Raw genomic sequence first — 19,297 nt, 5'->3', positions numbered from 1 at the left:
GTAGGGGAAAATTATTTGCGTTGCTTTAATACATATTATTAAAATTTGAGTCTGCTTTTTTAGTCTGCTCTGAATATGACTAAAAACTGATATTCACCACTGTCCTCTAGATAGCAGCCATTATGCATTTCAAGTGCTTAGCTTTTAGACCATATAGCTATGTCTAATGTACGGCAAGAAAGTTTAAAGATGCCCTGTGGTGAAAAACAAGTTTTTAATGTTGTTTATATGTCTATGTGGTGTTTTTAATATGCTTTAAGACATACGAAATTCAGTCAACACCATTGCAGAGTATTTCCTCTTTAAAAATGCAGTGAACCAAACAGTCTCAAAAACGTGGGTCTAAAACCTCCCATTTCCTACTGTCACACTCATGTAGCCAATCCCGTCCAGATGAGGGCAGGGCTTTTCTCCTCTGACTTCATGTTGTTCAAAGCATTTCCAATGATACTGATTTTTAGAAGGCTGCTGTTTGACACTGAGACGGCCAACGGGAACATGGTTTGTGTAACATTAACATGATAACAGTCAAGCCAAAGGCTAATCATTTCAATTAATATTGTGTGTCCGACGTTGCAGAGTGTGATACATGAACTGTATAATTTGCTCTCCTGCTGCTTCTTCTGAATCAGTTTCTGGTTCAAATATATATGGTTGAATTAAACCAATATTTCCACTTGCCATTGACTGGAGGCAGGGATAATTTGCATATTCATGGCTCCACCTAAATGAAGCAAAGAAAATGCGTTTAAATAAGCCAATTTGATTATCCAAGATGAGTTTTAAGGGGAGGGGGGGGGGGGGGGTAATCATTGACTGCAAGAGAACTTTGTTTAACTTTTAGATTGACATTCTTCCTTTTTTTGGAAATATTGATAACTCATCTTGTACTACAGTTTTTGTCCAATCAAATTATCTCTATAATGACAAGCAAAGTACCAAATAAATAACAAATAATTGTTTTGATGAGCTGTGCTATAAAAAAAAGCTTTGATGTGTCACACCTCAACTTCCTGTTTCAATATGCATTTGTCCCAATTTTTAAAAGTGACCCACACTGACCCACTAATGGGGATATATATACAATGATCTGTATCCACTGACCCAACAGTCTACTTTACAAACCACACTGCTAACTAATCAATTATAGCTTTGGACTAGATGCGAACTGCTATTACAGTTTTTCTTGATTGCTTAAACACTATATCCAGGCTTTTGAACAAAAATTTCAAAACCATAACGCCATTTATCCAAAAGCACACCCATTTCCCTAAACTATAAACACTATTCCCCTGTTTTGATACATTAATCAGATTTGATGAACTTTCACTGCAAAACTCCACACAAATCCCTTCATTTCTCATTGCCTACACTATGTTGTCATTAAGAAAGCACTAGCATTCAATATTGTTCACCGCTTCAGCTCAGTTAGCACACAATTACCCAAGTGGATCACACACCAATCAGAACCTTCAATAGATAGATAAAAGGACCTGAACAGGTTCATTCAGTTTTGGAACAATGGATCCAGAAAGACATGAAGGAAGAGGTCGAGGACACTGAAGTGGAGGAGGAGGAAGGTGAAGGGCAAGGAGACAAGTCTCAGATGAAATTCGTGCCATTCTAGTTGCCCACATCTTGCCCACATGTCCATGGTATGACTATGAGGGAGGCTGGGCTACGAGGAAGGCCAAACTTGAGTCGCTTCACCGTGGCCTCGATCATAAGAACATTTCGGCAGAAAAACAGTTAGATGTACTTCAGACTGCTCTCCGTATTTTTTGAGAGCTTTACTATGTGCTGTTACAACACATACATGTACTGTAGCTGTTGTACTATGACTACACTACTGTAATAAAAATAAATGATTCAAACTGCCTCACATTGAGATAATAGTTTTCTGAATGCTTCCATTTTGTAAAAAGTATACAGTTACACATGTGTGTGTGATGTCTGAGGGCAAAGTTTGGTTTTTCAGCAAGAGTGAATGGTTTTGAGTGTAGCGCTTCATTTTGACCTGAAAATAGGATGTTTGGGGAATTGGGTGAGATGTTATGGATTTGTGTTCACGGTTTTGAGAATATGAGGCATAGTTTCAAGAAATGTGTTTAAGAAATCGAGAAAAACTGTAACATGACGCTTTAAAGCCATTTCAGCAAAGCAAAACTCTGAGTCCGTCCACCTCATGTCACACACTAAGGGTCCTGATGTGAGGTCCTGATACGAGCTCTGCTCATGTTTGACTCACTACAACACAGCGCTGTGCTAAAACCCCCACAGCCCTGCCTGTTCCCATGACAGATCATGTGCACAGATATTTCCAGACATCAGCTAAATCACTCAAGACCTGAGGAATAAAACAAAAATGAACTACTGTGATCGATCACAGCTGCAGGAAACTGAGAGGACAGCCCAGGGTAAACGGAATATGCTTTAAAAGCAGATCTTGCACAAAAAGGGAATTATGGGATTGAGATATTAAAAATGGGAGGGGTTTTGTTTTTTCAGTTTTACCACAAATTAAGCATGCATTTTTTTTTTTACAAAGACCATTTTGAAATAAAATAAAAGTATCCATCTAAACAGTTTAGGCTAACTCAAATCGCAACTTTTTCAGAAATGGAACAAAGGTTATAATTAACTAAATCTGAAAGTAAAACCATACCAAAAAGGAAATCCTCACTTAAAAATGAAATAAACTTTAACTGATAAAAAATAAAATATTTAAGTAATTTGAAATTATTGTAGCTAGTTCCCAAGGCAACATCTCTTATTTTCATTAAGTTTTACTAGATGAAAAATCTAAAAACAGAAACATTCAAAATATTAATAAAAATTACAATAGTACTCAATGATCCTAAACTAACACTGAACAGAATTAACTATCTATTCTCCAAATCACTTGTCCTCTATAGTGTTGGGGACAAATAGAATCAATATAAAATAAAATAACAATCAATAAGCACTTCCTAGCCTCAGTCTTTACTTTCTGTGACAGCACGTCAGAAAAACGGAAGATTTCTTTAACACTTTTTTAAAACAATATATTTTCTTTATTCAAACATGAGATGTTTGAGATCACAGATGGCGCACAATCATTCATAACAGTGAAAAATGAACTCTGACTCACAGATGACAAACTCCAGGTAACTTTATCAACCTTCATCCACAAATACACAGTGTGCTTCACTGCAGAAAAATTAGAAAAAAAAGATGAGTGCAGAGATCTGTGACGACCCGCTGTCGCTTAGAGATGCTTGAATGTAAACACAATGTGAGAGGCAATGAGATCACTGTGGGCAACACACACACACACACGCTCCTTCAGACGATTGTGAGTGACACCAAAGTGTCTGTTCCCTCGATGTGCCTCCCCATAAATATTTCATAGGTGGAAGGTTGAAAGACGTCTCAAAAGACACACTCTCTCTCTGTCTGAGTCGAACAGAGTTTTTGGACCCTTGTTCTTAGGGAGCCGTTCACACAGGACGCGTTCTTGGGCTGCAAAACAACTAGAACATGAAACAGAGCACAGGGGTCTTAAAACACATTTTTCAAAGTAGAACCTTTTTATGACACGTGGCTTGAAAATGGCACATTCATGGTGCAAAAAAATACAACCCAACAATTAAAGACACCCATCTGATGTCTGTGCATGTGGCAGTGCCTCCCCAATCTACAAGATATTTATAGCGTAGAGCCCATTTCACACAGAGATTCCGGAAAATACATTGAAAATGTGTCCCGAGATTTGAACTGGGATCGTTGATTCACTCTGCCAGTGATTTTCTGGAATCTGTGCGTGCGTTCACACCACCCCGCAAAGATCCCGTAAAGACATTCGACATCAGGATAATGTCTTGTCTCGCAGCGTTTGCTTATGATCTGCATTTTTTTCTTTTTTATTCGCCTCAATCGCAAAATCCTACCAGTCCACCACTGAAATGTTCGCTGACTTCGCTCCATAAAATCAGCAATGCACCGTGAAGACCAGGGCGCATCGATTCTCACTGGTTCCTTAACAGAAGTTCTGAAGAGCGAAACACATCAAGTGAGCCAACTCACCACACAGATACTGACATGCGATAGAAGTTTTTTAAAATGCAAATAGGGCTGCAGCTATCGATTCTTTTTGTAATCGATTAATCTAGCACTTAATCGATCGATTAATCGAGTAATCGGATATTTTTTTTGTGTGAATAGTTATCAGAATAGTTATATTAAACTTGTGTTTCAGTTAAAGCTGTTATAAGTTATATAGTATAAGTTATATAGTATGCAAGTTATAAAGCTATCTCATATGTGTTTTCCTTTAAGATGTTATAATATAACCACTCTAAGCATATTTGTGAATTCTGGTAGTTTAACGCTGAAGAAGAGCTGTAACGTGTCTTGTTGTTGAACACGCAGTAAAAGCTGACCACTTTTTGTTCGGTGCGTTTTAACTGAAAAATGAATACTCCGAATCTTTATTAAAAACCAACAGGCTGGGGACTTCAATTTTTTGTTGTTGTCTGTAACTATTTGGCAGACGTGAAATACAAATAAGGTCTCGCAAAGACTAAAAAATACAATATTTGTTCCTCCATCACGTCCCGGTGTGTACAGTCAAGTCAAGTCAAGTCAAATATATTTATATAGCGCTTTTCACAATACAGATTGTATCAAAGCTGCTTCACAGTATCAATCAAAACAACTTAACAATGTTTGTTTATTACTGGAAAAAAAATGAATGCATTTCATTTCCAATGTACAGTGAATGCATGCTGAAATTATTGTTGCGTGAATAACGTTACATAAAATTTTAAGCATATGTGATGCACTGCTGCAATTGGTCTGACTGGCGTGTGTGTGTGTGTGTGTGTGTGAAGGGGTTCTTTTTTTAGGCTATACTCTCTTGCAATTGAACCTGATAGTTACGTTTACTACTTAAAAATGTCATCAAAGCTAAAAATCATATCTAGTCAAACCGCATCACGACATCGCTACAAATACAATATGGGATTAAAATCAGCGAACATCAATAGGCTTAGACTACGTTACCTTGTTTCAGCGAGTTAAGTGTATTAAGTGAATTAAGTGTGTAATGATCCCACACTTTAGACAATTTCTGCCATTTATTTACATATTTATTCTCCGCCATCGCGCCAACTAAATTCAAAATATATGCTTCCTGAACAGGTCCGTGTGAATAAACGGTCCGTGTGAAACAATCGAATCCCTGAGCCGCGCGTATAGTGCGCGTCATTGTAATTTAACGAGGCTTCGAGGCAGAGTTTTTGCCTCGAGGAATTTTTGTAATCGAGTAACTCGAGGAATCGTTTCAGCCCTAAATGCAAACCATTATTTAATTATATTTCAGCATAAACATACATTGCTAGACAGGTAATGAATAATCTAGCTAGCATTTATCATTTATTTACGGTTGAAATGTTGCACGTATGTAACAAGCAAAGTATTTACTAGGGCTGCAACAACTAATCGATAAAAACGATTATAATCGATTATGAAAATCGTTGTCAACGAATGTCATTATCGATTAGTTGGTCTGCTTACGTCACGGGGAGCGTTTACTGGTACGCACACACACGCAAGGTCTCTCTCCCTCAGGCGCTCTGCCGAGCGCGCGCGCTACACGGTTTGGAGCAGTCTCGCATGCGCGCTCTTGCTTGCGCGCTCTAGATTTCGGGAGTTTGAACTAATTCGCGGGCATCAGGGAGCCGCAATCAATATGCGGGAGACTCCCGGGACTTCCGGGATCTTGGGATGTCTGTAATGTATTTTGTCTCGAGCATCAGGTTGCGCAATCAGTTCGCTCGCAACGTAAGTGATGGATTAAAATAGCGCTACCGCAGAAATAGGTTAAATTAAAACGGTCTTTACAAAACGAAGCACTAAATATAAAGGCAGTATAACAGCAGCAGTAAAATATTGTTTTTTAGTCACTGTACTCAGTGGTTTTCAGCGAATGCTTGTGCACTAATGCATAATTTCTCCTGTCCTTTACTCAAGCCTGTTAGCTTGCTGGGTAACGTTACCTCCATTCCGTTCTCTTTTTATAGCATTTGTCTACTAAGTTTTAATTGTTTTTCAAACGCGATCTACTGCGGCTCTACGTTCACACAATTGTTTTCAGTCTTTCTATATTTATTTAATCAATTTATCCTTATATTATTCTTTTATATATTATATATAATATATATTATATTCTTTATCCTTATATTCCTTATATATAATTAATTTTAAATAAAAATTAAATGAATTATATATTTTAGATGTTTTTAGTTTGTTTTTAGTTCAGATATTCACATCTGAACAACATGTCTGTGTAAATTTGTTTTAACAAAAATTGTGTTAAAACATAATATGTTGGATATAATTTTTTTAACAATAATCATGTTTGTCAACTTGCCATCAGCAATTATCATTAAAAACAATGCAAATATTGATATTAGTAAAACTCAATGTGTGGCTTTTGCACTTTTTAAAGTACACTTTTACACATAAATACCCTGATTTACGGTTTTATTTAGTTATAATAAAAAAAAATCTAATTTAATTTCTATCCGATTAATCGATTAATCGAAAAAATAATCGTCCGATTAATCGATTATCAAAATAATCGTTAGTTGCAGCCCTAGTATTTACCATACTGTACTTTAAATAACGTTAAAAGATAAAGTCAGAAAGATATCAGTTCTGCTTTTGTTCATAAATACCAGAAGTTATGTCGTACAATGAGGACGTTGTCATGTCAAAATGACCAGAAATAAAGTAATTAGTGTCCCAATGTGGCCTGTCCCAACTAAACTTTAGTCGATAAGAAGAGGTTGAGTCAATCAAAATATAATAAGTCGGTTAGATGCAAGAAGTGCCGAAGTCACGTAGTCCATGACGGACAGAACGTTAACACGGCTGGTCCATGTGGGAGGAAATCCAAATCATTCACTGACCTCAAACATGTAAATAATATAAATGTCATATGTATTATTGTAATGTAGAAGAATGATAGCAATGTTACATATAATCTCCTTCACAGCCGGCAGCCCTGTGTGCAGATTCAAAGGGATTCTCATGCCAATCAGAGCATCACACACAAAAAGACTGACACACATGGCACAAATGGTGTCAAAGCAATAACCACAGAGGAAAGTAGGCCACTTTATGCACAGAGAGCAAATGTAGCACAGTTGGACCAAATGTGAGATGGGCACTGGATGGTACTGTAGGAATTTTGTGTGTGTGTGTATTTGTGGGATGTAGAAGCGGTCTGGCTCAGTGCGGCACTATACAAAGGAACCTTTCAGTATGTAGAGTTTGGTGAGAGAGAGTACAGAACCAGGAACAGGCTAACACACATAGACAAGAAACATACACTCACATTACATGTTAAATGTACTGGTAAATTTACACGGGCAGACACCAAAGAAACCCATGCCCTTGCTATTGCTAGCGCCATGCTCTAGTTTCAGGGAACTGTAGTTAGCTATTAGAAGAGATAAACAGATCTTGCTTTATCATGACCATGCTTTATTATACTCAAGCTACTCTTCTTTTTTTATGACCGAATTACAGATCCAAATTGTAATGTAGTATTTTATCAGTAGAAGTAGCAGGAGTATTAGCATCAAACAATCATCAAAATAATAATAATACATTAGAGACATAAAAGTGTCTTTTATCTGTATATTTATTAACAACCAATACGCTGATTTCACGCAGCCGCCATTTTGAAATCACTCCGGTGGGAAGAAAACCGGAAGTGTCGCTTTTAATCATAGGAGAGTCGCGAATGCGATGGCGTATTGTTGGGTTTAATGTAAAAATTAGTTATTCTAAAATGTATACATTTCTTTCATACTTTAGACTATTTACAGTGAAATTCATTTATAAATAAAATTATTTTTTTATATACAATTCAGAACGTAAAAAAAAGAAGCAGGAACAAACTATATACATATCAGGTTGGTAGTCCAAGGCATTGTTGTCTATCTTTACTTCCGGGGTTCTTCCCACCGGAGCCTCACTTTCGATTTCAAAATGGCGGCTGCGTGAAATTAGCGCATTAAGTAGAGAAGTCAGAATATCAGTTAAAAATATGAGTTAATTGATTAGTGATCTATCTCTAGTTAATAGTCTTGTTCTGGAAACCAAACCGGGGCTTGAGGGAAATGACAACAAGCACACAAATAAACACAAACACACACACACACACATTCCTTGTATGTTTGGAATATCTTTCATTGTGAGGGGTGCAGGGTACAGGGATACAGTCAATAGTTTTCCTCCCTTATTAACACTCCATCACACACCAACAGAGTTTGCCCTCATTTAGGTCCTGTATTACACACCTCTCTTCCTGTGTTTGGTAACTCGTTGTTCTTCCTGAAAGGTTAACATTGTTCAAATAGCCAACGGCAGTTTACAGAAAAGTTTCCGCATGACTTGGCAAAAGCGTAATGTCAGTCACAGAGTCCTGAATCCCAATCAGCGCAACATTAAAGCAAATACAGTGACGAGATGTACATGAACTCTCTAATTAGGCTATTTCCTGTTAGGTTCGCCACTTCCTCTTTAAGGAAGGCAGAAAAGAAGGTTCTGAACAATACGTGCTTACCTCCAATACGATCAATTATGTAAATCAATGACGAACAACAACAAAAAGTGAGAATAATCCAAATTAATAAAAAAGATATTAATAACAATACAATAATATATTGTAATAATACAATTTAAATAAAATTATATAATAGTATATTTAATATAATTACACACTAAAAATAATATAACACATTTAATAAATATAATAATTCTATAACAATGCTAAAATTTTAATATTTTTGTAGCTGTATTATTTAATTTGCATATTTTGTTCCATTTTAATTACTGTGCTGAGAGTGTACCGTTCTTTCGTTGAAAGAGTTTATATATTAAACCCCTCTTGGAAAAGTTGGGTTGTTTTGTATTGGGGTTTTTTTTTTGCACCCACAAATACACCAATCAGGAAGATAGTGGGCGGTCTTCTGGGTGCCCTACATAAGAAAGATAGTCTAACCAAGAACAAAGACCAGAGCAGAGAGTAACACATGGAACAACACAGGCTTTTTATCTGGTTGGTGTGACTATGCTTATATGTAAAGTTTGAGGTGGGAGGAAGCAAGTGGGTGTGCAGTCAGAGGTGTCTGTGCTGTATGCAGAACATCAGCTGCTCTTCAACAAATTAATGGTATCCCATCATGTCCATGACCTACTGAATGTTCAAGAACCCCACTGCAAAGAGAACAAGAGACATTGGTTCTCATATAACAACCCACTGCCTCACCGCGAGCAGCTTTGCACAGGTCAAGTTACATTAATGCCTGCAACAATCAGTTTCCTCCGTCTCACTTAGCCTACCTTACCCAAAACACACAAGAAAGCATGAACAATCACTCTGCAAAAACACCATGAGACCGAATCAATGACTGAATCAAAGAAACACAGTGGCTACTTCCTTCTCTCATTTACATCCAAGTCGTTTCTTGCATAATTGTATCTCTTTCCCACAAACCCTTTACATGTTTATTTTAACGGATTGAGTATCAGTGAGTTTTACTGCACCTTCAACATCATAAAAATAATCTGCCGGTAAAAGCAGAATATCTAATGTTAAAAAATAACAAAGGGCATCATGGAAGAGTTACATGGAAAAAAGAAGCCCAATGGTCTCAAGACTTGTTCATGATGCGTTTACATGACAACGATGTGCTAAAAACGGAAATGTTTTTCCTTTGCATTTTTCGCATTCTCAAATTGATTCCTGTTCACATGTTCACTAAAAACGCTGTATCATTCATGCCAGTAGTCAGAAATGTTTCTTTCTAAAGAAACACTACGTAATAGACTGTAATACGCATGCGCATGCCGCTATCGTCTTCACAAATTCTCGTTTTTGTAAGTTTATATTGAGGTTTTTTATTTTTTGTTTGAATTTCCAGGCCCCCTAACGTTTTAGATGAAAATGGTGTCGCGTAAACAAACGCGGTTTGTTGGTAATGTCAAAAATGGTGTACCCCTAAAAGGGGTATCATCATGTGGTTACCACAAATGAATAGCATCCGTTTTGTGTGCTGGAATTATAGAACCTAAATTTTAACCATTTATTCTCAAATGGGCTGGTCTTTGTAATCACATTCACAGGTGAATATGGTTTGTTTGCATGACAGCTCAATGATTCTTCAAATGCTGCTAGGCGTACTATTATATTTAAAAGAAGTCGGACCTCAAATCTTTCACCTGATGGTCTATAAAACAGGCTAAACAATCCCACAGAACTACTTTGAAGGAGCGACCAGACTTCTGATGAACACTTGACTTTAGCCAGTAAGCAACCCCTTAGAAACCGTATAGCAACACCTTGGTAACAATAACAACACCCTAGCACATCACAGGAATGGGTTCTACAACTGCCTTTTACTGAAAATGTAAAGATCTAGTTTATTAGTCTCAAGCAGTTCACTAATTCAATAGATTAGCAGTTTGTCAATCTGAAAAACAACAAAGTGCAGTTTATAAGGATCGTATCACTTCTATTCCAGATTTTCAGAGGAACACTTTTCAACGTGTTTTGAAGTTCCAAAACACCCAATTACCAACCAAACAACAAAGCATCTCATCCGTATAAAAAGACGCTTCACGCTATCAGAAAACGCATTATACAACCACATACCCAGAAGAAGCTAGAGGGAGGGATGAGATATGAAGAACGGTTTATTAAGACGACAAATATAAAAGCGTAAAGTGAGCGTGGGTGTGTGAGAAAGCGAGAATAAGAGTGAGAGACGCTTATTTTGTGACGTCTTTTTATAGGCCATGCATAATCAGCATGATCCGCCACCACAATAAAGACAGTGAAGTACAAAGGACCCAGAAGCGACAAAAGCCATGTAACCCTGCTCCTCTGTCACAACACACTAACACAACGTGAAACTGTATCATGAGCTTCATCTGGGTGAGGCGTGGACCCATTGTCCTCATGTTACATTGACTATCATCATCAAAAGCACAACTAGAGCACATTTACAAATAATGGCATGCCTATTTTTTATATACCCAACATTCATTATCATCATCACCATGTGGGTCACATTCCATGCAGCCTCCCCATACCGAGAACAGCCAAGCCACAATCCCCAATTTGGATCATCCATGCAACAGCTGCATGCCAGGCTGTGGAACGCACCCTCATTTCCATCTCAAGAGCCCCTGATTGAGAAAAAGGCATCATCCCTGGGCAGGCAAACCCCTAAATTGGCCACAGGCCCATAATTGGATCCAAACAAGGCACATGTATTCATATCCATGCATACATGCCTGCTCATTTGCGGCATTCATTGCACGCACATATTCATCCGCTGCATTTGCTTGACTCGCATAAATAGCCCGGGCATAACGGAGGGCATATGAAGTTGGCACCATACTGATGTTCTCTACACTCAAGTATTTTAACGCAACCCCCTTTGCTCTGCTGGAGGGCAGGAATACATTTGTCCACGTTCACGATTCATTAAACCCATCAACATTTCCCAGCGTTACGAAGTCACCTGCGGTTTGCCTTGAGAATGTGTGGATGAGGACTGAATCAATATTAATCCATTTGAAAAAGTGAACAATAATGTTAAATATTGACATTCATTACAAGGATCTAAAAGTGCATTTTACACAGATTGTCAAGTATAAATAGCCTTCATACTGTCTTTGTTTTATTTGAATGTCATATTACAGATGAAACAATTGCAATAATATTTAAAAGTTATGATATTAATTACTATTCTTAGAAATTTTCACAAATCATGAGAGTGCCATTGATCACACTTATTTCCTTTCTGAATAAGTAGCTGATTATGTTTACTCATTGTACATTTGTGTGTTTTAAAGTGTTGTTATTTTCAATTAAAAAGTGTGTGTGTGTCCCAATTATGCGAAGTTTCACCCAAAATAACTAGTAACGTTAATCACTAACTTTTAGAAACTTTTACCAGGGAATAAAATGACATTTAAATGGACAAATATGGGATTAAATGGGTTAAAGGGTATTCTTGTAATAAGTCTTGGTAGTGCATTGACACGCATAACAACTGGTTCAAATGAAAATCTTTAAATAAATGTTTATTCAACACAACAATTGAATTTCAGTATGATTCTACCACAAGTGGAGGGACAGACGTAAAACAAAACTACAAAAACAAACCTACAAAGACTGTCAAGACTGTTATTTAACCAGGTGGTGGAATTCGGTACTAGTCAAAGCTTAAATAAACACTTATAAGCAACAGTTTTGCTTCCTTTTTATAGCTAAACCAACAACAACATTTAAACACGACATATAGTTCGTGTTGACAAAACAACCGTCGATTAAACAACATTTTAATCATATTACTCGACCCAAACACTCCTCAAAACCTGGATGTTTTGTTTGATAAACATAACGTTAAGTGACAAACATAATATTAGTGTCACGTCTACCTTCCGTTTAAGCGAAATGACCGTTGCAATAAACACAACGCTACACTTACTTACCAGAGACGGTAAACGTTGTTCGGACGCGAGTCCCTGCCCTCGCCTGCTTCTCGGAGGCCGGATGCCGTGTTTCCACTCTCCGTCAACACACAAGCCGCCTTTCCGACGAAAAACACACAGCCTCACCCGAGCTGTATCGGTGAAACTTGAGCTAATATCCTCAGCAGAACGGGTCGGAGGAGCTTCGCTTGTGGTTCAGTATGGCGAGCGTTTGTTTCCCTGGAGCGTACAGTGCTCAAGGCCGGGAGGGGTGCTGCTGCCCGTCTACTGACGCCTCCGCCTAGGGGTGACATCGGAGGAAGAGGAAAACCTTCTTGCACAATTATTTGAACATCGCACTGATATGTAACTTGACCAACAGCGCCACCTGCAGTATAAATGGCGCTATGAAACATCTACTCTTTTGTTGTTCGTGTTGTGGCGTCGTGGTTAAAAAGAGAGTTCACCCAAAAAATGAAATGTTGTCATCCTTTTCTCACCCTCAGGTTGCTCGGGATCTGTATGAGTTTCTTTGTTCTGTTGAACATAAAAGAAAATTCATTGAAGAATGTTGGTAACCAGACAGTTGAGGGGACCCATTGATTTCCATAGTATTTTTTTTTTCCTACTATGGAAGTCAATGGGTGCCATCAACTGTCTGATTACCAACATTTTTCAAAATATCTTCTTTAGTGTTCTACAGAACAAATTAACTCGTACAGGTTTGGAACAACTTGAGGGTGAGTATGACAAATTTTTCATTTTTGAGTGAACTATCCCTTTAACGATTGATTTATTTGGTAACCAAAATGTTGTAGGTTTAATCCTTTTTTTTTTGTCACGCCCATTTTTGAGTGTAGGCCTGCAAAGTTGATGTCGAAATGCAAATGAATGCAATTCTGGAACGCTTTTGAATTTAATCCTCATTCTGGTCTTGTTTTAAGGAAAAGAGTTTGCAGTTTATTGCACAGGTGTCTGTACTGTAGTTTAAAAAATGTAAAATAAAAAAAGTTATAGCTGTTTAAGTTTATTGTAATAAAAAAGTACTGCAATAAAACTTTTATATTTTATTAAAATAATATATCTAAAAAAATTGGTTCACCCTAAAATTATATGAATTAAAAGCCATAGTTCTAAAGAAGTTGTGTTCCAAAATGAGATTTTTAGGAGCTGCTATACCAACAAAGGCCACTAGGTGACATTCATGCCCAGTTGATGAATCCTAAAGGACACTTTTTTACCACTTGACCTGCTCACACCACAACACAGATTGATATCCTTTTTTTTATTCAAAACATTGTTTTCAAGATGTAAAATATTTTTAAAGAGTATAAACAGTTCCTTAGGTCACTCTAATTGTGTTTATTGGTTTTTCATAACAAAGGTCACAACTCCTGGTATAGTTTTGATTTTTTCGCTACTTTCTCTTGTCACAAATTGATAAATGTTTGTCACTATATAATATTTCCTGCAAAACAGTGGTCAAATATGAAAAGTACACACTTAGAGCTTTCCAACGATACATTGTTTGTCAATATTAGATCAGGTTACATATAGGATATAATTGTTTTAAACATGCAATGGCAAATGGGCTCTCCGGTGGGCGATATTTTTTTTCACAGGATGGTAGGGGAAGACTCATGAATATTCATTAGGGAACTCATGCCTGATTGGTCTTAACCCCAGTGACTGGTAGGTTTAGGGGCGGGGTTATGGGGTAGGTCATCAGACCCCCAGTGACGGGTAGGTTTAGGGGCGGGGTTAGGGGGTAGGTCATCAGACCAATCAGGCATGAGTTCCCTAATGAATATTCATGAGTCTTCCCCTACCATCCTGTGAAAAAAAATATCGCCGGAGGTGGGCCAGTGACAGTTAACAGAACAATAAATAATAATTAACTTACTTAATTTGGGGTTTATTGTTAATGTTTTATTTTTCATCTCTGGTAACTGATTGGGTTTCCTATGTCCTGACAGTTTTGGGTAACAACAGCTTTCAGTTAATAATAAAGAGTAGGCTATTACTTTATATAGTAAACTGGGACAAGTTGTCACACCTTTTTACTTCAGTGAATATTTCTCTGGGTAGATTTATTTTCAGGGTTCATTTCTGTATATGCCTTAAAGTATAAAAAAAATATTTTTTAAAAAATTCCATCATTGTTGCATGATGTCACATGGGGAAATATGGGAAAGTTTGGGAACTGCTTAGGATCGTGTAACTGGACTTCTGACTCACACCCTATGGTTCCTAAATACAGCCCATGTAGAAATTTCATTTTGTGCAAAATTTCCTCAGCATAGCAATAGCTCAGCTGTACATAAAATATTAAAAGCCATAACATAATGGGAGACATATCAGAGTTCAAAAGAGGACAAATTGTTGGTGCGTGTGTCTCGCTGCATGGCTCATCTGTGACCAGGACAGCAAGTCTATATCGAGAGCTGTGGTAATGTCAGCATGCCACATCCACATAGGACGAACCACATCCAACAGGAGTAACTGTCGACACAAGCTGGAAGGAAGCTGTCTGAAAGGGTTGTTCGGATACCAACCTGGATTTTCTCCAAAAACATAAAACCACAGCTCCCAACTCACTGCAGAATTAAATGTGCACCTCGAATCTCCTGTTTCCACCTCAACTGTTTGTCAGGAGCTCCACAGAGTCAATATTGGTCGGGCTGCTGTCACTCGTGGCAATGCCCAATGTGGTGCCAACAGTGTAAATCGGCTGTGGATAATATATATATATATATATATATAGTGCTGGTCAAAAGTATTTCCCCCCCTGGTATTATGATCAAAGTTGGCTGTAAAAATAAATCTGCATCGTTAATCCTTTTGATATGTTATTTTAAAAATTAGCAAAAATCTAACCTCTCATTGAAGTCAAAGAATTGAAAGTGGGGGGAAATCACATGCAATGCATGCGTGTTTTGGAAATTGTTCCAAAACACGTTATTTGCCCCCCTTTTATTGAATACATTTTGCAAGATAACAGCTCTGAGTCTTCTCCTATAATGTCTGATGAGTTTGGAGAACAACTGACGAGATCAGAGACCAGAGTCCTGGACATTTTCAGATGTGTTTTAAAGAAAAGCATTTATTTCATAATGTGATTTACACTTTCAATTATTTTTTGAATTTTTTTTTTATTTTTGTGAATTTTTTAATGAACAATCAAAAGGATAAACAATGCAGATTTATTTTTACAGCCAACTGATCATATTTACCAGGGGTGCCAATATATATATACACTACAGGCCAAAAGTTTGGACACATTACTATTTGTAATGTTTTTGAAACAAGTCTCTTCGGCTCATCAAGCCTGCATTTATTTGATAGAAAATTCAGGAAAAAAATTATATTGTGATATATTATTACAATTTAAAATAATTTAATATAATTTAATTCAATTTATTATACTTTAAATTATCATTTATTTCTGTGATGCAAAGCTGAATTTTCAGGATCATTACTCCTGTCTTCAGTGTCACATGTGACATCCAGTATATCACATGATCCTTTAGAAATCATTCTAATGATGGTTCATTATCAAAGTTGGAAACCGTTCTGCTGCTTAATATTTTTTCATAACCTGTGATACTTTTTTTTAGGACACTTTGATGAATAAAAAGTAAAAAAATAAAAATAAAAAAAAGAAGCAAATGTTTTAAAAATAGAAATCCTATGTAACAAAAATATACACTACTGGTCAGTAATTTGGGGTCAGTCATCTTTTCGTTTTAAAAAAAAAATAAATCAATACTTTTATTCAGCAAGGATGTGTTAAATTGATAAAAAGTGATAGTAAAGAAGATTTATATTATTAGAAAATATTTTTTATTTTGAATAAATGCAGTTCTTTTAACCTTTTATTCATCAAATATATTATGCAGAAGAACTGTTTCCAACTTTGATAATGAACCATCATATTAGAATGATTTCTAAATGATCATGTGACACTGAAGACTGGAGTAATGATCCTGAAAATTCAGCTTTCCATCACAGAAATAAATGATGATTTAAAGTATAATAAATTGAAAACCAATTATTTTAAATTGTAATAATATATCACAATATTACACTTTTTTCTGTATTTTTGATCAAATAAATGCAGGCTTGATGAGCAGAAGAAACTTCTTTCAAAAACATTACAAATAGTGATGTGTCCAAACGTTTGGCCTGTAGTGTATATATTGACTCATGTCGTGTATATGAGGACGTACTATGTTAATATATAGATGTTCTGGAAATTATTTAGTAATTTCCTTTGTTATTTAGTCATTTCCTTGCTCCTTTGAGAATAAAGTAATTGAAATTTAAACTAGTGCATGCAATTGATATACTGTTATACGTGTGACAAAGACCAACTCAAACGGCACAAAACATTCTCACAATCACACAATGACACCACAGACAGACTTTTATGCAAGACAGAAATTTTTGTCCATGTACTCGTGACGTCACTGTGTGACTCGTTTGCCTGATTGCAATTATGCATGTTCTTTTCATAATGAAACTGTTTAATACGTGTAACAGGAATTCATAGAACTCAAAAAAAAGAAGAAAGACAGAAAGAAAGAAGAAATCTCTCTGTCATGTCTTACAAAAGATGATTACCACATAAACATTACTGTAACTAGGCACTGGTGAAATTACGTGAGGTAACTCACACTTTCAGTTTATGTCAGAAACCCACAAATCACTATAAGATATATTTTATAAGACATATAAGCTTTATGTGAGGAAATATTAAATATCATAGACAAAGTTAAAAATAAAAAAGTAGTATTAAATTAGGTATTAAATAGGCCTATATTTATTATTTAAAATGGTTTTGTTCAATGAATACAGATATACATTTATCATTGTTCATGATAAAAATGACTTTGTATTGAATATTAGTACAAACACAAAACAGCATGAAAAATGACACGATGTGTTTCGAATTTCAAAGCTTTTTTGATTATTTCTCAAAAAGGCATGAACTACTGAACCGTTGTTGCCAATACCACATTAATTCTTAGGACCATGCAAAAAAAAAGAAATAAATAATATTTAGAGGCATTTTTAGTTTTGCTAAACAACACAAAACAATGTTGGTCGGTCGGTCGGTCGGTCGGTCGGTCGGTCGGACGGACGGACGGACGGATAGATAGATAGATAGTCAGATAGATAGATAGATATAGAATAGATAGATAGATAGATAGATAGATAGATAGATAGATAGATAGATAGATAGATAGATAGATAGATAGATATAGATAGATACTATAGATAGATAGATAGATAGATAGATAGATAGATAGATAGATAGATAGATAGATAGATAGATAGATAGATAGATAGATAGATAGACAGGAAGTCAAAAAATGCTCAATTCGAATCTTGTGAACTCGATAAGGAAGCTCACAAGATTCGATTTGAGCATTTTTATGTAAAGAAAACATACAGTCAGATCTCTGCCCTCCACACCCCTCCCGAAATGATGATTTTTATTGCAATAATCTATTGTCGCAATTCAGCATTAGCTAATAAACTGTCACTATAAAAGAACTGTAGAAAAAACAGTTGGGCTACAGATCAGAGCTGAAGACTACAAGATCCAAGAAAGATGAAGACCACGACCCTCCTGTGTCTCTGTTTCTTAGGTTTCAGGTGAGTCCTTCCATTTTCATACCAGGGTATAAATGAATGTATTATGTTGTAATGAAAATTCTTCAATGATGACGTGTGCATATCTGAGACACAGTTTGCTTTTAGTTACAGTTTGGCAGCCAGCTCTGTGGAAGATGTGTACGAATATCTGTGGGAGAAGAATAAAGACATCGCCAATAAGACACTCGGGACTGACTTCCTCATACAGATGCAGAACGGCAGACTTCAGGCGGAGCGATACGTCAACTTCACCATACAGGACATCGGCTATCTACTGAAAGTGACCAGTATGCTGAAGAGAATGAGTGGAAAAAGATATCAACCCACTGATCTCAGGGCCTTTATGAAAGGCAGATACTCAAGCTACAAAAGCTTTGCAGACTTCATGCTCAAACAATATTTTTTCAAGGTAAGAACAGAAATACAAAGACTTTAAACTTTCAAGCTTGTTCTGAATCCACTGAAGATGCTTTATATTCTCATTTCTCCAGGGTGAGCCTCTCATCCAGCAGACTCCAGCTATGAGGAAGTATCTTTCGTTCTACAGTAACCTGCTGGAAAAAGAAGATCCGCTGTACTTTGCTGTGGGTCTCCTGCCCTGCTCTAGACTCTGGTTGTGGTTAGCTAATAATCTCAGCACACCTCCAACCAATGCCTACTTCACTTGGAAGGTGGAGAATATGAACGGCCATCCTGAGAAACACTACAGAGATCTGCTGAACAAGTATCTGAACACACCTGAAAAAAAGGCCAAGGCTAATGCTATATTCCGTGCACAGATGCAGAATGAGCATGATTTCTTCTTCTCGTCTTGAGTGGTGTTTAGTAGTTAAATGCAAACGTTGTCTGAGCAATTCAACTTTTCTTGAAAAAAGTATTTGCAATTATTTTCCTAATATTGATTGTATTTGATGGCTTCTATATGCCTGTAATAATTTAAAATTAATGTAATATTATACCAAGTTAAATTTAAGCTTTTAATATTTAAAAACTGTAACCACATTGTTTGGGGGGTTTACAAACAATAATAAAAACAATACAATTAATTTACATTTTGTCTGAATATTTAATGTCTGTTATATTACCCATCTGTACATTA

The 19,297-nt window shown here is 36.5% G+C and overlaps 2 protein-coding genes across 3 annotated transcripts in view; one reads left to right on the top strand and one right to left on the bottom strand.

Annotated features, from left to right (window-relative positions):
* cdk17 (cyclin dependent kinase 17) overlaps positions 1 to 12,905 on the bottom strand; it is a 57,560-nt gene extending 44,655 nt beyond the window's left edge. Inside the window, exon 1 of the mRNA XM_077234958.1 lies at positions 12,559 to 12,905. The gene's annotated coding sequence lies outside the window, so the exon portion shown is untranslated. The remainder of the gene's footprint in view (positions 1 to 12,558) is intronic.
* Positions 12,906 to 18,084: 5,179 nt separating this feature from the next.
* Positions 18,085 to 19,248, top strand: teni.1 (thiaminase I, tandem duplicate 1). 2 transcript variants are annotated; one of them, XM_077234962.1, is made up of 3 exons: positions 18,085 to 18,198; positions 18,304 to 18,607; positions 18,690 to 19,248. In XM_077234962.1, the coding sequence occupies exons 1-3, from the start codon at positions 18,155 to 18,157 to the stop codon at positions 19,011 to 19,013; spliced, it is 672 nt and encodes a 223-aa protein (XP_077091077.1). In that variant the 5' UTR covers positions 18,085 to 18,154; the 3' UTR covers positions 19,014 to 19,248. The 2 variants fall into 2 exon arrangements, with proteins under 2 accessions (XP_077091077.1, XP_077091078.1); XM_077234963.1 differs by having other exon boundaries at positions 18,119 to 18,198; positions 18,310 to 18,607.
* The last annotated feature ends 49 nt before the right edge of the window (positions 19,249 to 19,297 follow it).

This window comes from Siphateles boraxobius, unplaced genomic scaffold, assembly GCF_051911475.1.
Source record: "Siphateles boraxobius isolate OS27281-9 unplaced genomic scaffold, OSU_SipBor_1 19, whole genome shotgun sequence".
NCBI classification, from domain to species: domain Eukaryota; kingdom Metazoa; phylum Chordata; class Actinopteri; order Cypriniformes; family Leuciscidae; genus Siphateles; species Siphateles boraxobius.
Note: the sequence above shows the minus strand (reverse complement) of the source record. Positions and strands in the feature narration are given on the sequence as shown.